Source organism: Seriola aureovittata, chromosome 18 (genome assembly GCF_021018895.1).
Source record: "Seriola aureovittata isolate HTS-2021-v1 ecotype China chromosome 18, ASM2101889v1, whole genome shotgun sequence".
Classification (NCBI taxonomy): Eukaryota; Metazoa; Chordata; class Actinopteri; order Carangiformes; family Carangidae; genus Seriola; species Seriola aureovittata.
This window is the reverse complement of record NC_079381.1, coordinates 14,352,822-14,378,073: the sequence shown is the minus strand read 5'-3', so window position 1 is coordinate 14,378,073 and position 25,252 is coordinate 14,352,822. Positions and strand designations below refer to the sequence as shown.

The following is a 25,252-nucleotide window of genomic DNA, read 5'->3' as shown; positions in this document are numbered from 1 at the left end:
TGAAAGTGGAGAGGTTATCTGTCTCCTGGACCCAAACTGGTAGATGGTTCCACGGGAGCGGAGCCTGACAGCTGAAGGCTCTGCCTCCCATTCTAATGGGTGTGTGGGTGTTCTTGTTGGATTGATGGTTTTGCAAAGTTACAAAAATTATCAAACAGAGCTTCCCCAATACCAAAAGGTTTTTTTGGGAGGAGGTTTTATACGCTCTGTCAAGCACTTAAGTTGTAGCATATTCACATACTGTAGTTGTGTTCTAGGTGTATGAAGCCAAATAAGAATGAGTTGATATTGACACTGACAGCAAATGTGACATAGCAGAATGGGGATCTCACAATGTGAAAGAGCTCCAAAATATTTGCTTAGATTCAAAGAAAAGGATGGTTCAGGAGAAGGGTCAGAATAATCAACCATGCTTTGTCCAAAACAATTAATAAACAAGGTGATGAGTTCACTCACACAATCTGGGTTTTCTCGAGGGCCACAAAAAGCCTGAATCGGGCGGGGCCAACACAGCAGCGCTGCCATTCACAGTTTAAAACAACGGCGTGTTCTGCAGCTCATTTGGACGGACAAACTCTGTCAGACTACATAATACTTATTTGCCAGGCTGAATTGGTTGGCCAGTGTCTCGGGCCCAGAGATAAGTGGAGAACTTTCCAGATGACTGGTGCAGGACAACCCCAACCCGTCATCCCACTGATTGCCACACACTTCTCTGCTGCCTTTTTGGCAGCAATTTCTCCAGGGGCCCCCCATTCTGTCTTTGAGTTTGTCCCCATAATGGTAATGGGACACATGCCTTCTCTTCCACACACACACACACACACACACACACACGCACACACACACACACACACACACACACACACACACACACACACACACACACACAGATAGACATACTTGCCGTGTCTCTCCATCACACATACACAGTGCTAGTATGACTCTGTGTTAAATGTAGTAAGTCTCAGTCGCCCCGTCCTGCCAGCTTTGTCTGCCCTCAGCTGTTCCGGCCCGGTGCCTGTATTGTGCTGCCGGGCTCATTACCAGAAGCACTGTGGCCCGAAACCTCCTCGCTAATAGGCCCACAGAGAGACAGAGGGGAGTTATTTCTGCTGTGTTGCAGTATAATGTTTTGTTTTTTACTCTGTTGGCAGTGAGACTGTTAATGTTTAACGTTTGCTGCCGTTATTTCTCTGGCCTGCCGTCAGCTGGCTGAGAAATGTGAAACTGGGTTCAGTTGAAAGGTCCGCCTCGTCCCTGTGAGGCACATCCAGTTAAAAGCTCCTCTGTATGTATGAATGTATATGGATGTGTGTGTTTCTGCATGCCTGAGCAGGGAACTGGAAAGAATGAGTGTCCAGTCAGTTGATGGGCTGTCTGGAGTGGGCCAGGCCACTTGGACAACAATGGGATGAAGTGCAGCTATTGTTTAAAGTTTACAGGGCGGTACGCGGTGTGTACAGTAGTGCGACTGCAGGAGAGGGATACAAAGAGAAGGGTGTAAAGAGGTGAGTCAGGAAAATGTTGAAATGTGAGGAGAGTGAAGGCTTGGAGGAACAGAGAGAAAGAGTTGTGCATACTGTAAACAGAAAGACGTCAGAGCTGGTCTTCATCAGCAGACAGATATGGCTCTGACTGAACTGATATTGAGGACTTTAAGTGATTGTCTTAGAAGTCAGACAAAAGCCTTCATACAGTCTGATTCAAGAGTTACGTAATTAGGTTTGAGGGTTTCTTTAATGATGAATTAGGCCATGAACCGCGCAGAAGTTTGTGAACTGAAAATTACTGCAGAAGTTAGAGTGGTCTAATGAGACCAAACAGTAGCCTCCATAAAAGAGGATAAAACCCAGAGCTGAAACTTAATCAAGTTCAAGTTCACATTTGTTTTCTTCACTGCTAGAAATACTAAGGTTTCTTTAAATAATAATAAGTGCATAAACAAAACATATAAAACAAAAATATGTTTTAATTTTCAGGTCCAAAATGATGCCCAATAAGTAAATTCTAACAAAATAAATAAATAAACAAGAAAAAAACAGTAAAGAAAAAATTCACTGGTATATTTTATCTATAGACCTAAATTGATTTTTTTTTAATGATTTAATAATTTCATATTACACATAGGCTATTACATATCTACATATCACATTTATTGGCCTATTCATACATTCATCATTACTCATGTTATCTATAATTTTATGGTAACATCATGATCATGAAGATCATGCACTATGATCAAAAGCTCCAGCACACCTTGTTTATAAATTATATTCATATTAGAGTTATTACAGCCTGTATTTTTTACAGTATGAATGATTTTTTAAATATGTAAAATATTATTTAGGTCGACGTAATGTACATTATTTCATTCATTTCTATCATTATTTTTATGCAATTTTTAAAATTTATCTTGCAAATAAATAAAACTGAAACTTAAAACTCAAAATTCCTTGTATCGTTACAACATTAGTTAAATATATAACTATTTAGCCAACGTTGTGTCCAGTGTAAACCCAACTGTTTAAACACCCGGTTTCACGTGCTGTGGGTCTCGTTCAGGGAGCGCGCTGCCTCCCTTTCCATCATCCTTGCGGGCTGCGTCCCGGGCGATGGCACCAGGTGGGCCGCGGCACCGCCGAACCGTGGCCTCGTTAACGCGCTGCGATAATGAGGCCGCAAAGAGGGGCCAAATAATTGCAAATAAAACTACATGATGCAGAAAATAAAAAAAGAAATTAAACAGATGCGCGTGTTTTCAGGATCATTGATTTCGTCCTTTTTAAAATGCTGAGATTTGCAAAAAAACATGAAACATTTCAGGGTAAGCTGATTCCTGGCACTAATGTGTAATATAACTACAAATAATAATAATAATAATGATAATAATAATAATAAAGATGATAAAAATAATACAAGCAAACAATACAAATCTGTTATTTTGGAAAATGAACTTCAGCTGCCTTGCTAGAACTTATAATGTAGTAGGCCTAATGGAGCATTGTAAAACATAGTAGGCTATATCAAAAATAACAGTAGACTACTGTACACCCTTTCTACAATTATTTAGGCTAGCCTAAAGAAAAAAGAGAAAATACAGAATATTTATTCTTAGCTTATACCTTAGCTTTTAAAGTCAGAGCCATCCTTAAAAAAGACAACAGTGAAAAGTTATAAATTTGTCATGCTTTAATTAAAATAATTCTTTAGAAATTCATTATTTACATCTGCAATAATATTAATAACAGTATAAGAAAAAATAGTCACAGTTCTTACCAAACATCAGAACATCAGCATGACAACAAACTAAATGTATTTGAAGCAAAACAAATGTATTTCAAGCCTTGTTGGTTTTAGTAGCCAAATCACCCCCTCCCTCATCAGTCATTCTCTGAGTAAAATTGCATCGCTTCCCCATAAGTAATTCATCATTTACAATATGTACATATTGCTAAACAGATACATTAATTGTCTTTGAGGGGCATACGTGGGCATTTTGTTGTAATTGTGATTTAATGTGTCACCCTTCAGTCTATGTTCACTACAGGAAAGCTCTGAATATCTGAATTTACAGTGAAAGCAAATTACAAAATGAATTTGCAAGCAGACACAGATCAAGAAAAAGAATTAATTTGTGATGATAGGACAGGATTCACAAGTAAAAAAAAACGAACATTGTAAACAAAAGCAGGCATAGTTCAGTATAAAGAAGTTGCATATCCCTACTCACTGAATCAGTGGAGTCAAGTTGCAGATGTGCGAGAAAGAAAGTCTTTGGCCAAAAACAGCGTTAAAGAGCTCTATATACTGAAAATATGCACCTTGATGTGAGACGTCAGGCTGAGTCTCTGGAAACAGGCCCTGTGAGGAGTTCAGTGTTTGCAATGTGTAAACGTACATGAGTCAGAGTTAACCCTGGGAAATGGTATCAGTACTGACAAATAAATAACGCAGAAGTAGGTGTGGTGGACCATGAAAGGATGTTAAAAAACATGTGTTGCTGGTTTGTCAGCAGAGTCTCAAGTTCACATCCAGTTTTGACTTTCATGCCTTGGTCCGTGATCAGATGTGTCAGATGATGTGACGTACTCCGCTCTCGGCCCGATCTGAGTCTGTCTGGTCCATCAGCACCAAGTCTGTCCATGCAGCAGGGACTAGAGGTGGTCGTAGGCGGCTGCAGACGGTGGAGCTGTGCGAGAGGCCGAGCTGTAGTAGTAGGGAGAACCTGCGGGGGGAGACACAGGAGGAAGGTGTTGATGGTTGGTGCTGGTGGTAGATCAGACTTTCTTTATCCATCTTATCTGAGGTTTTACAGCAGATGGTTGAGCTGGACGTCTGAACAGCTTGGACTGTTTGTCCTGGAAGTGGATTGAGTCTGAATCTCTCTCTCGTGACTCTTGTGGAATCGAAAAGATGAGAGAAATGCAAGAGGGGCAGTGGAGGAGATATCCCCTAAAACTTGCCTGATGTTCCTCTGTACTCTTGAAAAAGAGCTTTAAAGCTGATTTTCACCAGTGTACTGTCAATCCATAGTCTACATTACAGCATAAGAACAAATATAGGGTGATAGTTTTTCAAATTATCTATATTTTTTGTTCTTGCAATCATTACATCACTGCATCTGTCCGTCCTGATTCTTGTGAGATTTATTCTTGGCTTCTCTACTGTTTACCTCATTAGTATGCCAACAAATGAATAAATGTGGATCTAAATGTAATGTTTGAACAGAGATGGGACAGAAACGCCTTCATGGTTTCTGGAATCTGCAAAAGGAGTTTAAATTGGGGTATCTGATTGTAAATTTGGTTTTGTCATTTGCCTGATTTTATATTGTTTTGTCTGCAGCTTTTTATGCTGCAGAATAGTTTCCCAACCTACAGCAGGACTTGTTGTGAACTTGTTTGGTTAAATAAAGGTTAAAATACATAAAAATAAAACAGTAAAACTAATATTAAAGTTGTGGAGCTCAGAGCTCCAAGTAAATCCTAGTTAGTAATGCAACTAATGGTGTCCGCAGGGGGGGTATTATATGACATGTGACTGTGGGAATTTACATGCAACTTCCTAACAGCTGTACACTGTCATGACAAAGTGTTTGAGTCATAAGGTCAGCAGAAGTGAGTTCATCTTCTTCTGAGTTTACGCAGATACTCCTGAAAACCACATCAACATCTAAACAATTTGTCTTTTATTGTGAAGGTCACGTTCATTACCATATAGTAAAACTAAATATATTCATAGATAAGCTGTTAGATGCATGAGGTTGTCGGCAGCGAACAAACATCGTCGGTGCTGTCAGCGTGTCCTGACTCACCCAGTATGCTGGAGTTGGTGAACCTCCAGGCTTCGCTGTAGGAGGTGTAGGGCGAATGGCTGTAGGACTGACCAGTGTAGTCTGCACCTGCTGCAAGGGAGAAAACAAAAACTTCATCAAACACTCACATTCTGCAGATAAAACACACCAGAACAACAAAGGAAAACATTCGTTATTAAAAGGAAAAGCTAAGTCATGGCCGAGAGCTCTGTGGAGCTGGGTTGTTTGTGTGTGTGCCAGCATCTGCTCAGCCTTAGCTCATAATTCACCAACAGTTAGTGCAGCCTGTAAACCATTAATCTGTGGTGCAGGTGGATGGCTGAGGGTAAAATCCCTTGGCCCAGTGGTGCGTGCATGCAGCTAGCCCTCTGCACCCTCTTTCCTCAACACTCGGCCCCTTGCATCGTTCAGCCTCTGCCCTCCTCCTCCTCTCCGTCCTACACTTCCTGCTTTCAAGCACTCCTCTTTCTTTCTTTTCTCTTTTTTTAACATTCCAATATCTAATTGGTAATTATGTTGGTTGGAATGAATCCCTGAGCTCCCCAACTCCACCTCCTCCTCCTCCTGTCCTAACCCCCTCTCCCCACCCTCCCCTTTCACTCAGTAATTGTGTATCAACGCTTCCTCACAGCGAGCCCACCAGAAAAATAATAAATCAGACCCTCTCATTTCGCGCTTCGGAGGGCAGACTTCAAATAAAAAAGGTACATCACACACACACACACACATGCACGCACACGCTCTCTCTCTCTCTCTCTCTCTCTCTCTCTCTATCTGGTCGTATGCAGGCATCTTGACATAGACACACATACACGGAAACCCACACAAACACACACACACACACACACACACACACACACACACACACACACACAAAACACACCACAAAGACCGCCTCCTCTTCGTTCATACCCAGACTTTACGCCCCCTCCGCCCACCCTTGCATCTCCCTCCCGGGCCCCCTGGTTCCCATGGCAATGTGTGGTCAGAGGTGTCTGGGTGGGTGGGGGTGGTGGGTGGGCAGCAGGGCGGAACCCCTAGCCTGTTCCCTGTACCCCCTGGGCCCATGTGCACCCGCACACACACACACACACACACACCCACACACACAGACAGACACACAGTTCACCACCCTGGCACAGCTACTCATTAACTCAGCCTGTCTCCCTGTTAATCTACAAGCTTCCATCACGGCCCTCTCTTACTCTTTATTCCTTTTCTTCCTGCCTTCATCCCCCTCCTTCACTCTCTCTCTACCTGTTTGACTCATTCATTCACTTTGAATTTTTATTTTATTCTTAATTCTTCATTTTACTCAGATATTTTTGGTCATATATGTGTCTCTTACCTGCTACCATGCCAGTGATGGCAGAGGTGGAGTATCCTGTCTGGGCAGGGGAGGGGATGTGAGGTGGGTAACCTGGCAGGGTGGAGCTCACCATGTCACGCCCTGTAAACACACACCAAAACACACACCTTCAAAGTCAATATGGAAGCTCAAGTCATTATTTTACATTTGTTACAGCTATGCTTTAGTTTTTTTTTAGTAATTTTATGTTTAGGTTTTTAGGTTTCATTTTGCCTCAGAGTAAAATACACTGAATTGGAGCTGAAACAATTAATCGATTAACAGATTAGTTGATCTTCAGACTATGAATTGCAACAATTTCAATAAATGGTTTATTATTTAAGTTCATTTTTATAAAGAAGGATTCAAAAAATTAATTGGTTTTAGCTTCTCAGATGTGAGTAGTTGCTGGTCTCCTTTGTCTTCTATTGTAGAAAAATTTTCACTATTATTCATAGACCAGATGATTAATTGAAAAATTCATCAAATAAAAAGCAGAGTAATCAATAATGAAAATAATCATTTGTCTTGCAGACACAAATGCAAATACCTTTGTTATGATTATGAACATGAACAAGATGGATGCCTGCATTACCTGAGATGACAGACTGACCGCTGAACTGCCCGTACACTGGTGCATGATGGGAGAATGAGTTGAATGCATTGGGGAAATGGTTGGAGCTGCAGCTGCTGCTGACAGAAACAGGTTTCTGCAGCGCCTGCAGCTCCATGAACGCCAGGTTGGATGCTGCCAGGTTTGGGGAGGGGCTTGTGCTGGTCACTTCTGGGGACATTTCCTGTTTTAGACAGAGCGGCAGTGGCTGTAGGGGCTCTGAGGTGGTGGCAGCCAGTGTGCAGTGACGGGGGCGGGTTGGTGAGAAAATGAAAACAAATGGTGCACATGAGTGGAAGTACAAAAAAAATTAACTGAGTGACATGTCAAAAACAAACAGTGAGTGGTTTCAGGATTGTGTAACAGTCTACAAGATGCTGATGCTAAGAGTTAGCATGTTGAAGACTGTGCTTGACAGGAGTCAAAGGGCATCATCATCTAACATGGAGAGTCTCACCAGTCACCATGGTGTAGCTCTGGTGTGCTGACAGATTCCGTCCAATGGTGGAGCTGGATGTTGAGAGGCTGGTCTTGGCCTCGTCCAGGCTGCCATTGATGAGGGAAAGTGGGTACAAAGTCTGGGGATGACGAACAGGGATTAGCTATTGGAGGAAAGTGGAAGGAGCAAATGTGCATTTGTGCAAGTGAAAAATCAAAGGCAGATTCTTTTTTTTGTCATTTCCAGTTCTAAATATTAGTTAAACCAGTCTAAAATGTTAATAAAATAAGAAAACAAAACCAAATAATGTATATATTTAATCCGTTGTGTTTCCAGTTACCAGTGTTTCACTGTATATTGAACATTAGTTATTTGCTGTGTGCTGCTACCTGCTCTGTCTTGCTGCTGGAAGCTGAGCTGAATGAGTCCGGTGGGTAGGGGTGACGCTCAAACCCGCAGTCCAGATGTTGCGAGGCTGCTGAGAAATTATCCACTCTCATCTGTTTTCTCGGGACGCCCCCGCTGCCCTGAGAGTCCACGCTGTGCCGACAACTGTCCTGATCACCTGTGAGACACCGAGGGGGACAGAGGAGAAATTCCTTAGGCAGGATTCTGGCCTCAAAAATGTATTCATTTGAATTGTTTAATTTGTAAATGTTCTGAGAATCTCAATCATTTCACCGTTTAACTTGAAAGCTCATACTAACATGTATTCAAACATAATGTGGTTCACTTTCAGGCCAGTGGCCGAAACAAAAGAAGAAAGGCTGTCATGTTTTTGTAGAAAAGGATCATCTTTTTATGTATGTAAATTGCCTTTAAGGGGTGGTATTTTGAACTGAACCCAACTGAAGCAACACTTTATAGCTCTGTTTGAGGCCTCTTGGCCTGTTCTCACTTGTGACAGAGAAAGTTGACCTTAACGGGAATTATAAAGGTCAAATAAGTGATTAAATAGTGAGTTATAGGTGTTTTTCAGCTTTCAAAGACATTATATTTTAGAGTGAATGACTACATGCAGGATGTCAAAGTCCTAAACTAAAGTAAACATTAACCTGAAATAAGTCTCAGGATGTAAGTGCTTGTATTTGGAAATTACTACAGTGAAATTTGCTTTACAGCCGAATTCGCCTCTGTTTCTCGTGTTGGTGGGAACAGTAACAGCCTCTTCCATCTTTCATGTTGATATATATCTGATCGGTCCCACGCGCCACCACAACAAAACAAATTTGCACCGACGAGCTGTCTCATTCGTTTGATCTAATTCTTACTGTCATCGTGGCTCCTCTTGCCCTCGGCGCTGGGATGGGGGATACCCAACAAGCCGCTGATGGAGTAGGTGGAGCCCAGGGAGTCCGACTGAGGAGATTCAGGAGGGGTGACAGCTGAACTGGGGACTGAGGGCGAGAGGAAAAACAAAAACAGACAGATTTGAGACAGAGAGCGGAAATAATGTGGTACATCTCAGCGGTCTTGTTACCACAGGGTCACAAGCCTAATCCTACAGAACAATGAGCCCACTCTTTAACCTTAATCCTTCAGCATTACATTATAATGCTTGTAGATATGGATGATGATACACAGTCTTCACCATGCATGTGTTTGTGAATGGTGCAGGCTTACTTATGGTATGTCCTGGACTCAGGCCTTTTCCATCCAGAGGCAGATTGAACGGTTGTTGGACCTTTGTTCGGATTATTCTGAAACAAAAAACATTTAACATTACCTTTAAATGTTTTGTTCGGTGGGAGCATTGCCATAATGAGAGCATATTAGTGATGATGGTAGATGGATAAGGGGAAGTTTGGGACTATCAGAGTTTTCTCTTGTGCCTTCAAGTAACACATAGCCTTGATTTACTAAAACATCTTCGATGGGAAGATGCTGATTTCTTAACCCCAATCCTGTACTTCTTCTCACTCATCCACCTTTCCTTAAACACCCTGACTGCTCAGCCACAGCGCCTCTAACCTGATTACATTCATAATTCAGTTTGTCACCTGTTAATGGAGCTCACGCTGGGCACTGTGTCGCCGTCACACACTCCCTCTGCCAGCAGCCGGTCTCTGATTTCCCATGCGAACATGGTGGGGTTCTGCCTCTTGTACTCTGCAATCTTCTCCACAACTTTTGGGGTGGCCACCTTGGGCTTGGAGCCACCAATCACACCAGGCTTGATGCTGCCTGTCTCATAGTAGCTGAAAGAAATGAGGGTGATAGGGACTTATACATTGAAGTAAAGGAAGTAAAGGATTTGAGTCACTGCTTTAGGTTTTAAAGACCAATATGTCCTTGATGAGTAAACAGACTTTCAGAGGTCAAAGGACACGAACAGGCGGATCAACAGTAACAGGAAGTTGAGTAAGATGCTTGTCGGTGTACTTACCGACCCAGGATCTTGCTGACGCAGCCGTGGCTGACTCGAAGCTGCCGCGAGATGTCACAGGGCCGAACCCCCTGGTGGGCCATGTCCACAATGCGTTGCCGGATCACCTCCGGAAGTGGACGTCCATTAACAAACATTCCACCTAGTTGGTTAAGACCCCCATGACCTGGGGGAGGAGGGGGGATGAACACTCATAAATGTCATGGAACCTGAGACCTGAGACATGCCAACATCACCGCACTGAAACTAGGGAGGTCATACACACCTGGACACACACACGCACAGATACTGAGATATAAATACTCCTTCACTGGTCAAACAAACACACTCATCTCAGATGTGAGGACATTCACACAGAACCTCTGTCTATGACAAATGCATGTTTCAGTCTTTGTCTAACTTAATGTTACAGGCAGAAAAAAAAGTAGCGGTCCAAAAACAGAGCAAAAAAGCTTGAGAAATGTGACATTATTATAATGAACTATTGTTTGCATCTTATTTGACATTTTATTTGGCTTAAAGTAAAGTAACTAAAATGTAGAGAAAAGAATTATTCACAACAGAATCAGGATGTTCTTTCTGAAAACCGACGAGCCACATTGAAACTTTCAAAATGACCTTCATGAACTCTTTAACAAGCAGAAGGTAACAGTTTGTTTTAGAGTAAGTTTTACATTTAAACAGGAGGACACAGGACAAGAGGACAGCAGTGAAAAGAAAGAAACCGTCACTGCAGGGAGCAAAGTAAGATAAGATAGGTAAAATAAGAACTTCCAATAACGAAAAAGTCAATCAAATAAAATCAAATAAAAAATAAAACAATCAGGTTATGATATTATGCCCCTATTTAACTTACTACCTACAAACAGCAAACCCCAAACTTTTAGACTGATGATTGTTTGATTACTTACAGGCTCTTTAGCTTGTTATGAATATAAACACCAACAGGCTTACTCTCTTAATTCTTATTGATAAGCAACTAAGTTGTTGTGAGAGTTGAACCATGAGGCTCAGTTAGCTTCACTGAAGGTGACTGATTGTTTTTTGTGCTCAGAGATTAAAGGAAAACATGTCGTTTATTTAAGAAAACAGTTATTTTGGATTTGCATTATTTAAACACACTTATAAACAGAGATATAAAGCTATGAAGCTGAAATGAATTTAAATTATTAAAAATGCATGCACTTGTTTGAAGTACACTGTATTAACCCTTTTTATACAAAACACATAAATAAAGTTTATTGTTATTATTATTCAATTCAATAAACTTTATTTGTCCCCAGGGAGACAATTTAAAGGGCACTATTATTATTATTATTATTATTATTAATATTATTATTTTTTACAATTAAAAAGAGTTTTTAAAAAGTTACTTTGGTAAAAATATATGCAATATAATACCAAAACATTTTAGATATGTCCGATCACTATCATTAATTACATTTTAATGCATATGCCTAGCATAATTTGTTATTTCTAATGTCGTGTCGTTTTGGCATTAGTGTATGCATTAAACGGATGTTGAAAATATTGTGAGATCAGAGTATAACTGCAAAAAAGAAATGATTAAAAAAACCGACATTGTCAATATATTTCTTCGTCATTAATGTAAAATGTGTAAAAAGGACAGAGGACCTGCTCGCCTCAACTCCTGCTCCCGGAGAATAACAACTGGTGTCCCGGTAAACACCGACAGACAAAGCGCCCGCCGCGTCGTGCCAGCGGCCTCCACTATGTTCTCTATAGACTGCACGGTGGTGACTCTGCAAGAACACCATTGCTTTTAATTTAACCCATTGAGCCACGTCTTCCTCTCAGCCTTTTCCCAGCTTTCATTTCCACATCAAACAGCGGCCGGACGAAGCCGAGGGAGGGAGGGAGGGAGGGAGAGAGGGAGGGAGGGAGGAGAGAGGGGAGGAAAAGAAGGGGAGCCTCTATTAACGCTGCCACCGGAGTGTGGAAAAAAATCTCCCCGCCAAGCTTCATCAACCTGCAGGATATTAAAGCGGAGAAGCCGAGGGGGAGAAAGGAGGGGGTGGGGGGGGGTGGGGGGGGGTGGGGGGTCACAGACACGCGCACAGAAACCGCGTGCACACCGAAAAACAAAGCAGATAGATAGATAGATGGAGTGGAAGTGGCCCTGACCAGGGGAGAATTGTTGTTAAGTGTCATCCAATTAACTTCCTCAATATCCTGCACAACAACCAGAGGTAAATATCAATTCACCCCTTCAGGAATTACAATGTGAAGATGAGACTCTGTGTGTGCCACTGTATATTCCTCAATAGAGATTTTCAATGTTTCGCAGCTAATATGTGGCTTAATGTGAATGATCTGCCTTTGGAGCAGCCATTATAGCGATACAGCCAAATACCGTTCATAACCAACAAAACTTTGTTTTGAAATGAAGTGGAGGGCCCAAGTATGTCAGGCCAGCTTTATGTTTAGAAAATGAAGCACGGGGCACAGACATGGGTTTGATTGTTTACATGTAAACATCATGTAGCATAAACAAAGAGCTGGAACAAGCTGATATATATGCCCAATATTGTAACACTTTACTTTAAGTCCCCACCTAGCCTTCATAGGCACTATACATCATTTAATACATGGTTTATGACACACTATAATGTAGTTCTAGTTTTAAAAGTTTATTATTTGTCAAGAATTATAACCTCTGCTACTTAGATATATACTGTTACAAATGTGTTTCACCACATTGTCATTTTCTTCTATTTATATACCAGCCTCCACTTACAGGTGCCCACACTGACAAATAGGCTATGTTAACACTTAATTCTACTTACAACCACATTATAGTGTTTTATAAGCCATTTATTAAATGTTTATATACAGCTTATAAATGCTAACTTCAAGCTACATAATGTAAATCAAAAGGGAACTCTGGATGTTAAGTAGTTATTAATATGAAGGCAGATTACAATTCTCATGTAGCAAAAACATGCAGCGGTTTAAAAAACAAGACTTGTTTTTAGATCCTGTTAATGTCAGGGAATGTCAGACATGTTAAAGGAAAAACGGTTCTGGAAGCACAGGATTCTGAGAAGACGGGTCCAGCTTGTGTTGTGTATTTACCTCTTCCACTGTGGTTGGACATATCCCTGAGTTTTTGGTCCTTGCTCCACCAGCCGAACGTGATGCTCGCCTCCACGCTGTCCCAGTTAAAGTGTTTTTACTCCTAGTCCTGCCCCGTCTGGCATGAGTGTGCTCCTGAGTGCACCGCCGATCACACGCTGCGGGAGGACACAGGGGTATATGAAACTGGCTGTTTGTCTCATGTGAAGCCTCTGAGCTCATACAGAGCAAATACTCAGCTGGTGTTCTCCACGGCACTCTGGGTGTCTTCATTAATGTCTACAGAGACGCTGGGCATTGCCTTCAAATTACTGCCTTAAATGAGCCAGGCTGTGGACAGCGCAAGGCCCAGCTGCAAAGCATTAAAAATCCTTTTTTTAACTCCTTTAACTTTAAGACTGTGTAGAAGTCCATGTATCTATATATTTGTTTAAAAATACTGTAATTTAACAATCTGTATTTTTAAAACAAAGACTTTCTTCCCCTTCAGTCAACCCAGATGGCTGCTCCTCTTACACATAAAATTTCCCTTTATTAAGCGCTTTGTAATTAGGATTGACTGGCCTCATTAATCACTTTATAATTGTTATAACCAGTAGTGTATATCATTTTGGCCCTTGAATAGCAAAATTGAGGAGTGATAAATGTATCATGATGTAACCTAGTTTTGATCTAAGTGGAGAAAGTAAAGCGATCATAGTTGGGGTGAGAGTTAAAGGAGAGAGAATCACGCTTCTGAACTGTGTTTCTTATTAGTGAACAAAATTACTATTAAACAAAACCTGACATTAACCCTGATTTAAAAAGAAAACATCAGCTATCACTACAAGGCTAAATTAAAGGATTTTTTTTAAAGATCAGGTGGCTACTCCATGTTGGATCTGTTGAACAGAATAGACATTGAAAAGAAAAAGAAAGAGGACTTAAGGATTTAAGAGATGTGACAAATTATTAGCATCTTCACTCTTAACTAAAAGATGTTACGTCTGTTGTAAATGTAGTGAATGCAGTTGTTATTGCCCATATAAGCCTTGATTACAGGCTTCATCTGCTCAGCTGCTGCTGCTGCACACTTTTCCACCTGAAGAATGAACTGTGTGTTTTATAGGACTCCACGAAGCTCACAGTAACAAGAGCAAAACATTATGTGATATATCAATAAAAGGAAACGGTGTCACCATCTTAATGAATGCACATATGCACAGATGCTGGAAAAATGTACATTGAGGTCAACTGTTGGCATAATATATGATGATTAGTTTTTAAAACACAAGTGAAAAAGAATCACCCTGTTGATTTGAGTGTGTGTAACTGCTTAATGCTAAAATTTAAAGTGTCATTTAAGTGTGTCAGGTGCTGTTATGTCCTGCTGGGTGACACTTAAAAATAAACCAAATAATCAGCAGACTGTCACAGACTGTTAGATGATTGACAACACAAGTTAAGGTGCAGTGTTTGGTTTGATTCAAACTTATTTTGATTTGTCGCTAATAACATTTAAACTGTGATAAGATTAGGAATAAGGCCTACTGTGCTGTTGCCAGGTTTAATTAAGTTTTGTCTTTTGATGCTTGTGTGAGGATTAACCTATTTGGCATCAATACATTTATTGAAAAGCACATTTGAAAATGCAGTATAACTTAAAATGTAATCTAAACTTTACATTTGTGTAATCTAAAAGTTTTTCTTTCTTTTTTTTTAGTAGGCCTTTATCATGACTGTTTGTATGTTGTGATGTGAAAGACTCTCCAAAATCCTGAATATTTTTATTTCAAACTTTGGCTTACCTCTAAATCATATGATACAAAAATAAAAATCCTATTTTTAAAAATTCCACATTTTTAATGTGAATAAAATGATTTTACTTCTTTATTAGCTGTAACACAATTACATAATTATCCCGATAACATAACAATAGAACTGAGTAATTAATAAATCACTAATCATTGAGTTATCAATTAATCACACTGAGAACTGACTGAAAAACTGAAAACAAAGACATTTCTTACATTTCCATGATTTTGAAATTGAACAATGTGGCTCTGAGTATAATGTAATTAAGCCTTTTAATATGAATACTTGTATATAACTACTATTTTAACTTTTACTTACTGATATTAATTGTCCGTTAATAATAACTATAGTTAACATGAAGATATGAACATTTAATACCTGCAGGATTTTTCCACTTGGCCTCGTTGTTGCAGAAATTTTAAATGTATTTTTTCATCAGGTCATCACGTGACTTTTTGCATTTTATATTACGGTTTATGTCTATCTCGTTTTTTCTGTTTAATTCTAAACGTGAATTGTTCAACTTTAGCTGTACATTGTTTATAGCCAACGCTCACAGTCGACCCTCACGCATTTTTTATTAAAGAACGAGACTAATGGTTTGCGCATGGTTACAAGCTGTTGGGATTTTCGCATTAAAGGAATGTAAAGATTTAGAGAGTTAAACTGCATTAGATGAGAGGAAATAGATATTGTAGTAGGACTACATTAAAACTACAGCCTATAAACTCTTACACTGGGCCAAGCATATATATACATACATGTTTATTATTTATCTACAGCCTCAGAGTCACTTCTGAAAATTCAGTTTCATTTAACATTCAGGTACTTTTTCACAATGATGACTGTCACCATGAGGGGAACGTGGACGATTGTTTTTGTTTTACAACAAACTTTACGCTTATCTGGACCTGGCTCATATCTTTACATCATAATTATAATTATAAAAATCTTGTCTCATTAATAATGCCTCATTATCTACCTATCACCAGACAGAACCACGTTGAGCAGGCAGCGCTGTCTGCTGCGTGTTTTTTGTATTATTTAAGTCTCTGGTTCAGATCGCTCTCTTCAGATCTGCGGATTACGAGGCCATCACAATCAGACATCATGTAACTCAGCTAGATTTCAGCGAGCACTTTAAATGAGAGCCTACCTTTCTCCGATGGAGCTCGAAATAAAAACGTCCCCCAGCAGATATTGTGATATTATCCAAATGGTGGGACTCTGGTGGTGTAACGCGGCGTGCGTCCGAGCTGTTGTGTTGTGTTGTGTGTGTGCGCAGCCGACACTCAGCCAGGTTTTATCCAACCGGGGTTGCGCAGAGGATGGAGCCCCGCAGCCATTGGAGGAGGAGGTAGAGAGAAAGGAGGAGGTGTGGTTTTATGGAAAAGAGAGGAGCAACCCCCCATCCACCCCTCCAGGATGACTGACCCTGTGTTTTGATGGCACTGAGCGACTGTACGGAAACACTTGTCACGGAGACGGCTTGTTTCCCATTCACCTCCAGCGACAGCCCCGCTTTGATTAGACCGTGTACTGCAATGTGGCACCGTTTCCGACGGTCCGAGCGCCGTTTACACACACGATTTAGTGCTTGATTTGCTGCGATCCGTCACAGGTTCCCCCTGACAGGTAGACTAACACCTGACTGAGAGGCGGTCCCGCAATTTGGTCTCTTAATTCCAATACATGTTTACTGAGCACTCGTTGTGCAAATAGAGGAAAATGAAATAAAATCACCAAAGGAGCAAAATCAGTCTTTGGTCCAAACTTACTCAGGAAACTTTTCAAAGTTTGTCAAACTGATTCAGATTTTAACCTTCAGTTCTTCAGTATGATCAATATAATATCATTATAATAGCATATAAAATTGCTAAACTGTTGTGAATACATCAAAGGGGGTATTTAAATCTCTATCCGTGTATGTTCACATCTGTCTTTTACTCAAATAAAACACCTGGAATCATGAAATAACTATATATCTCAAGTCATGTGACAGAGTGGTCCAGAGAAGTACCTTTTGGTAAAGTTTGGACCAACTTTTTTCTATTTATTTCCTAATAATATTGTAATTGTGTGGCCTTAAAACTATATTATTATTATTATTATTATTATTATTATTATTATTATTATTATTATTATAATTATATAACATCACATTTGGTGGAATCTGTCGTGTCTCCTCTTGCTCTTTTCCGTCAATTCATCTTTTAAATCGAGTCTTTCTGCCTCTATTGGTCAGATAAAGAGTAATTAAATCAAAATAAACACAAACTCGTTTAGAACACGCACATGCCACAATGAAATAAGTAAAAATGGTAAAATCTAGAAGAAACAGAAATTGCAGAACTTCTCTGCTCAGTCTGTAGCTGCCTCTGGATGCTGCAGTTTATTTCTCAGCCAGAAAAACTTGCACGTATGTCTGTGCTGAGGTGTGAGTGACTGCATAAGACAATATTTCTGTGCTGCGTTTTTTTTTTTTTTTTTTTTTGTTTGCTTGGATGAAAAAGACATGAAGCCTCTGGGAAGCGCAGTGAGTTGACTCAAGTTGACTTCTAAACCAGGCCCTGCATATACGCGTGATGTCACACCAGGGTGCCAGGACCCCCCTTAGTTAAAACGCTGTTAATGTTGTTCTCACAAACCTGTAAAACAAACTCAACACCTCTAATGACACTCATCCATGGCACCATGTCCCCTGTCTGATTTATCCAGCCATATGGAGCTTCTTTTTTTCTTTTTTTTAGGGAAACTGATCTATGGGAGAAACCAGACAAAACTTAAATTAATTGCTTCACTTGATGTAACTATAGATCTGAAAAAATTTAAAAAAAAATAGTTTATAGACATGTATTTAGTTTCAGGACAGGTTTTCAACCAGAAAATGGAAGAAAAATGCGGATCTGAGCAACTTCATTCCTTATCTGGTCAGTTTGTGATTGAAGTCTTTTATTCCTCGTCTTTTAAAAGCTCTGACTCGACATCAGTGCCGCTGCAGAACAATGGGACGAGTGTTTTGAAATAAATAACACCGTCAAGAGACTAAAGGGAATCATAACATCAGCTGGAAACAGAGACAGTCCTCTGTAAAGTGACCAGAGCGCAGAGAAAATGACAAAGTGCCTGGAGGGAGAGGTGGCAGAAGAGAAGAGAGAGAGGTTACAGAGAGTTTAACAAGGGATTAAAACTCATAGATTGGTATCTATCACGATGATACTGTGAATTAAAATGGCTCGTAATTACACGGGTCCACTCGCCAAGGGGCAGAATTCATACACGCCCTAAATCCGGCCTCTCGTAGCGCATAAAGCGGGATATTAAGAAAATATCCAAAAGTAATGATGTGAAGCTGCAACTGTGAGATGTGAAGCATCTCCATATTAACCCCCGAATAGGTTTTTCTTTTTGTTTTTCATGTGGCTTGTCAAGTAGGATGCTGACAAATATCATTTGAGCTCAGTTACAACAGTTGATCATTGTAGTTTAGTGGGAGACAAAATTCTCGATCTCACCTGCGTCAATTCGCTGCTGACACCTACAGAGAGAAGAGAGGAGGTAAAGTGAGGATCATAACGTAGATCACCTTGAACACACACACACGAAGAGAAAGACAGGAATCCAAGAAGACAAAGACATATTGTCGTTAAATTATTGCCATTCTGAACTTTATAATCATTTAAAATCGTCCTTTTCACTTGGAAAAAGTATTTTCTTTTTTTGGAAAAAAATTGTTGGCCATGGCCTATACTACTGTCCTCATTTAAAACTAAATCTGCTAGGTGATATAGTGAAAAGACAATTGACAGTTTAATGGAACAGCTGACTGTTTAATGACACAAATTATGAGGCTATTTGTCCTATTAAACAGTTTTTTTTTTATTTTTTTTTTATGTTTTTCTGTATGTCCACAGGCCTACTCCTGAGAGATGTGGTAGACTATAGAAAGGAGTTGAATAACCAATAAAATGCTTCAGTGATGCTGACAAGGTGCAACTTAAACAAATCCCGGAAGATAATTAAGAATACATAAAGTAGAAAAAAATATTTGATAAAATATCATTTGCATGCTGGTTGACATATTTAATAAATTGAATTTTGATGCAGAATTATCCAACACTAGGCTGGCAGACAAGAGATGCCACCCTCGTGAACAAAAGATTCATTAAACACACTTTAGCATCTATAAAACCATGTACTGTAGTCATAAGCAGCTAGAAGTGTTTATTAACGTATTTGTTAACAACTATATAAGCCATGAGTGGAGGCTGCTGTATAAGCAGATGATGAATTCAGTAATAAAGTTATGATTCTAGACAAATACAAATACAGTAGCAGGACACTTGAAATGTTACTCACCCTTTGGCAGACTGCGTGTAGCCTTGAACACACTTCTTCAAGCCCTGGCCCACTTGCAGTTTTTATCCCCAAATCTGCAGACCCATCATTTTTCTTCTTGTGTATATGCTGCAGATTTTAACTGTATGTACTCTGTAAACTGCAGCTACATTGAGTAAAAAAGGTGACAAGTGCTTAGTTAAAGTGTCGAAACAAATTCTCATTTTAAGCTTCCCCTTCACTTTACAGCAACTGTGATTTGGTCGTAGCTTATGATATAATATTACGTTTAGGTGTTTTTTTCTTATCGGGTGTGTCTTGTTTACGGCTGTTTCTCCGGATTTACTTCTCCCAGCAAAGTTTGTGTCCCCGTAAAAAAAAAAAAAAAAAAAAAAAAAAGCAGCGTAACCTGCGGCGACAGAGGTGAGGGTAAAAGGTCAGAGCAAACACTTCCGACTGCAGCGATAAGAGGAAAACACGCACAACTACTTTGCTGTTCATCACCTAGTTTTTGGGATATTTTCAACGTGACTGACACAGGAGCTGCCTGATGCCAATACAGCAGAAAAGTAAAGTGGAAAGGATCTGGTTTTCCAGATATAAAGTCCATTGCTTTCAGCTCATAGGCTATAAACGGGGATCTTCATTTTAATCGGTACTTGCTATTTCTGCATGGAGGGCAGGGGTATTATAGCAAAAACCTTATTAAACTTTGGTCAAAATAAAGCATCACAGAGAATAGTTTACAAGTAGGATAATAATATGAAAAGTACATAAAGAATATGGGCTAAATAAAGTCAGAAAACGTCACACCAAAGAGCGCACATGATATTGGAGGAATATGACTGTGAGACCTATGAAGATGAATTATAAACACAGTGAGTGACTCCACACCAAACTCTCAAAGAACTTTACAACATTTTCAACTAAAAATATATGTTTATCAGCAGCTGTGAGCAGCTCGGCCTCCCCCCATCTTTCATCCCTCACTCGCAACAGAGCAGAGGTGTGACTGTCCATGTCTGACTCGCAGTGTGCGCGCTCCCGCAGTGATGCATCACTCACCGCCCGCTCCGCTGCGCGCTCCCGCAAGAAAAGATGAATGCTTCCCGGGGAAAAGCACCCACTTAATGACAACTTTTATAAATCTGGCCGAGCGAGCATGCACGCACGTCTCTTTGTGGCCAGCCAGTCGAGGTGAGGCAGGTAATTAGGTCATAATAGCTGGAGAAACACCTCAGTATTGATGATCCCATTAGGGTGATGATTTTCCCAGTGCACAAGTTGCTGAAACCGACGTTTTCTACCCTGGTCTTGGTTAAGAGGGTTTCCTGCACTGATATTTACATGGACAATAATTACATTTTATGCAATATATACAAGGTGAATGAGAGTCAGGATTGATATTTATTTATTCAAATTTCCCTTTTATGTTTTTAGCCTTTATTTGTAATTTAAATAAAACATTTGACATTTTGTTAAGGGCCCTCTGAGGACCACAGAAAGTCCTCAGGTGTCCCAGTATGTCACTGGGGGGTCTGGGACACAACATAGTGAAGTCCACAACAGCACATATTTGATATGAGGAGTTTTGTTTCACAGTTTGCCAAGAAAGCAGTATAGACATCTGAATATAGCAGTGGTTTACAGCATTGCCCATATGTTGCCATATGGGATCCAGTCATGTTTAGGTTCTGAGCCTCACTTCCTCGCTGTTACTGTCATGATGCATGTGTTGCCAATAGCTTTTCAGCTTTCCCTCCCTCATCCTTTTCTCTCCAACCAGCCTTTACCATCTGTTTTGGCTCCCCTCCATTCTGTCCTCTCATCTTTTTCTCCTCATCTTCCTGTGTTTTGTGCACTGTCCACCCTCCCTCCAGCTTTGTCTGTCTTAGTCCAGCCCCGTCCATTGTTCCCCCTGTGCCTCCCATTTCCGCTTTGGTGTTGCCCTCTGACCCCACACTCTGTCCTCCCCCTGTCCCTCCTGCTGATGCCCCCACCCCACCCTGCCCAGGACCCCAAATCTTCTTGTTCTTCTCTTGACTGCTCTCCCTTTAAGTTTTTTTTTGGAGGGGGGGGGGGTGGCTAATAACTGTTGCCAGCAAGCTCCACACAAAATCCCAGTGTGATTGCTATTGTGAGGTCTACAATGGCATACAGGCTGTAATGGCCATTAGCAACAGAAGGGGCCTGGTCTGCGAGCAGCGTTTAGTTGTGTTTAGCCCGCATGAAATTTGGAAGGGTGGTCTGATGCGAACTCTACTAATCTTCAATTGATCAGCCACAAGTTTTTCATCTGCTCCGTCTCAGTTTCTGTTGGTCCATCGCCAACTCTCTTCCTCACTGCACGTGGTAAAAGGAGAAGAATTGACCAAAATGTGCAGTCGTCACCTTAATGATTTCCATGAATGAATTCAGCGTGGGTGATACAGGCCACAAACACACACACGCACCCCCATCGACACACACTAGTAATTGCAGGAGACTTTGAGGATCAGAGCGACTGGTGAACCTTGTCTTCATGCCTGTCAGTCAGAAGTGGTTTCCACGGAGACGGTCATCACAAAGTTGGCAATTGGCTGCAATGTTGTGAGGGATGTGGAGCCGAGTGTCCTCATGGGAACTCAGGTGCACCTCCTGCAAGCAGAGAGATGGGTAACAGATTTAATCAGATGAACAGGAGCCTCATTATCCACAGAGCAGTTTGTAGCTGTAATGCAGAAAATGTAAAAGCACAACTCTGTTATCAGCTGGAGTGAATGTCAGCGAGCAAACCAAACACTTAGTGTCATCTTCTGCATCAGTGTCTTGGTTCTAATTAACTTGCTAAAGAGACTCAGAACAGGGCCATTTTACACAAGAGGAAGATTTTGTCATGTATAAGTGTCTTTGAGAAAATATCCTCATCTATAATTGACAAAAATTAAAGGGTCATTTTCATGAGGGTGAGAGTGTTCACAATGTGGTCTGTGGATTATCCAGAGTGAAGTAGCCCCTTAGACCCTTTAACACACAGAACAAAAAAAAGTTTGCTTTTGAGGTGTGATGTCGGACGTTGGCCTCAGAGACCACATTTACATTTGTAACACTATGATTGCAATTGTGTATTGTACCCCAAATAGTCAGTTACAGGGTTATTTGACAAACAAAAAATAAGCTAAACCCATCAGCCTAACAATGTTGAAATAAGAGGTTTAGAAGTGGAGTAGCAATACAGTTGTTTTGAATGGCAGTTTTTTACTGTGACGCTACACACCGGTCAGGTATAAGAGTAAAAGAGCAGTTAGGTTTGCAGCTTGCCCTGCAGCCTATATATATATATATATATATATATATAATATATATATATATATGTATATATATGTATATGTATATGTATATGTATATATATATATATATTCAAACAGTCAATTTTAAATTTCTGATATAATGTAGGTGTGACTGACGTCAGTGTACTCGGCTGCCTGTGTTGTCAACAGACGATAAAGTGGAAAGAAATGTTAACATTGTAATGCTAACAGGCATTAAGAGAGACAGAGAGAGTGCCTGCAGATTTACTGCTGTGATGTCCCACTGATGCGTCGTGTTTGACGATTACGGATAGCCCAGGGTAATAGCAATGTAATTAGGCCTTTACTGTCGTGTAATTCTCCGTCAAGCACATTGTCAATATCTTGGTTGATGAGGTTGAAAGTGAGATTGGAATCCAGTGACCCGGGCCAGCCGCCGTAATAACGAAACACACACACACACACACGCACACACACACACACACACACACACACACATGCACAGACAGAGTGCTTGTAATGCAGTGTTGCTGCTGTGATATTTGCTTTTGTCCCAGTGTTGATCTAAGCTGACATTATGCTGTATGGCCCTGATCGCTGTTTGTCTGAGTGTTACATTTGTCATCTGTGGGAGGGCAAACGAGGGATCAGGGGGACTGGAGAGCAAAGTGAGAGAGTGAGGGAGGGATGGCCTGGCAGGTGAAGGAGCGAGGGATAGAGAGTGAATGAGAGAAGGGTGGGGGGTGGGAGGGGGGTGTATGTGCTCATCTCTTGTGTGTCAGTTGCAGATCTGCTGGTGCGGAAGCAGATCTTTTCCCTCAGTGACTCTATTAATTTACCTCATTTATCTTAACCAACCCCCCCTCCCCCCAATAAATACTGGAGACCTCAGTCCATGTGTATGTGTGTGTGTGCGCGCGTGTGGGTGCGTGTGTACAACCATGCATCTGTATGTGTGTGTGTGTGTGTGTGTGATGGAATAAAAACACAGCAGCTCCCCTTTCTATTCCCAGAGGACAAATCCGTGGCGGAAAAACTCATTTTCCTGCAAATAGTTTGTCAGCCAAGCTAGGAGGAGTGATAAATTATCACAGACGTTAGGTGAAGGAGGGTGACTGGAAGAAGAGGAAAGCCCTCTCTCTCTCTCTCTCTCTCTCTTCTCACACACACAAACACACACACCCCTTTCTCTCATCCTCACTCTTTCCTAAAAAATCTCCTCCTACTATCATTTCCATTTACGTCTGATTTCTCTCATCCTGCATCTTAGATTCCAGCTCTGATCACAACAGGATACATGCATTTCACATGAATACCCTCTCCCAGATACACACCCACACATGCCGTTTGTACACACACACATACACACACACACACACACCCATACACACACACACACAGTACCTAGTGCGAGTTGGAATTGGGAAAATGTGGTCGCCCCTACAACTCAAGTGTGACTCCCCCATTCCAAATGATAAATTGATGGCCAGAAAAATGGATTTGTTTTCAACTAGTAACACATCAAAGAAATAATAATTCTGTGTGGAGAAGAGTGGCGGGATGATGAATGGGGTGGACAGCTGGATCACAATGGAGTGAGTGAGTGAGTGAGTGAGAGAGAGAGAGAGATGAAGGAGTAGGATGTGAGAGAGCAACTGCAGAAATCAACACGCAAACAAAACACTGTCAGACAGCTGAAATGGTTTTGCACTGTATGTTTCTTAACAGCCTAACTCTGGGTTGACATGTCTCTAATCCCAGTCTCAACTGGCCAAATCACACATATGTGATTGTTGGACATCTCACTCCAAAAGCTTGGGCATTATTGTGCTGCTTTAACAAGAGTATATACACGAGTATTATGAGGGTGGCACACAGATAGCTGTTGGATGGGGTTGAGCTCAAGCTCAATGACTCTGTGCAGGCCAGTCAAGTTCCTCCACACCGCAGAGGCATATTGTCATAATGAAAGAGAAGAAGACCTTCCCATACTGTTGCAACAATGTGGCCCTGTTGTGTTTATTCATTAAACGACTACTTTCTTTCTATTATTATCAAATAACATACTTTAAAACCACAGGATCTGTTTTTATTTTTGCATCAAAATTTGCAGCTGGTAAGAGATTTTTTGTAAAAAAGAAAAAAAAAAATTAAGATCTTATTCAATTTAGATTAAGAGAATTATGACTAAGAATTATGTGTCAATGTTGTGTCATGTGACTTTGAGAACTTGTACTTCAATTTTTATCTCAGTCATCTAAGTTTGTTATGGATAACTATAGTAATGTGGCGCTACTTACTTGGTGTTATTTTAATGCCAACTATGGACTACCCAAAATAAAGCACTGCTGTATCTGCTCTTCTACTAAACTATGCTATGATTTCTCGCTTCAAGAAAACAGCACTTTCTCTTAATTTTAATCCATAATTCTAAAGCTCTCCAAGAGTTTTGTGAATTCAAAATAAACAGACCAGAAAAACTACTAACACCTTTGGGAAATCATCACCACAGCCTTCAGTGGACAGTGTGTGATGAGTGAAGCTTAGAGCAGCAGTCCAGCAGGTGTCCCTAGAGCTGAAGATACTTTATGCAAACAAAGAAATGAATTGCTGCACTTATCCTCATCCACA

At 40.6% G+C, this 25,252-nt stretch overlaps 1 protein-coding gene and 1 long non-coding RNA gene across 2 annotated transcripts in view; one reads left to right on the top strand and one right to left on the bottom strand.

Moving 5' to 3' along the window:
• LOC130186269 (uncharacterized) overlaps positions 1-25,252 on the top strand; it is a 36,142-nt gene that overhangs the window by 4,756 nt on the left and 6,134 nt on the right. The gene's annotated exons all lie outside the window — the stretch shown is intronic.
• On the bottom strand, positions 3,196-16,249 carry pax8 (paired box 8). Its single transcript, XM_056403202.1, has 12 exons — positions 16,150-16,249; positions 13,200-13,357; positions 10,104-10,245; positions 9,718-9,915; positions 9,341-9,417; positions 8,989-9,114; positions 8,107-8,282; positions 7,736-7,856; positions 7,261-7,497; positions 6,666-6,767; positions 5,318-5,407; positions 3,196-4,228 (listed from the first exon to the last, which is right to left on the bottom strand). The coding sequence occupies exons 2-12, from the start codon at positions 13,219-13,221 to the stop codon at positions 4,158-4,160; spliced, it is 1,362 nt and encodes a 453-aa protein (XP_056259177.1). The 5' UTR covers positions 13,222-13,357; positions 16,150-16,249; the 3' UTR covers positions 3,196-4,157.

Coding starts and splice junctions, on each gene's coding strand:
- pax8 (XM_056403202.1), bottom strand. CDS start 13,221: ATGTCCAACCACAGTGGAAGAG. Junction 10,246..13,199: donor GTCCAACCACAGTGGAAGAG/GTAAATACACAA, acceptor TTAACCAACTAG/GTGGAATGTTTGTTAATGGA. Junction 9,418..9,717: donor AGCGTGAGCTCCATTAACAG/GTGACAAACTGA, acceptor TTTTTGTTTCAG/AATAATCCGAACAAAGGTCC.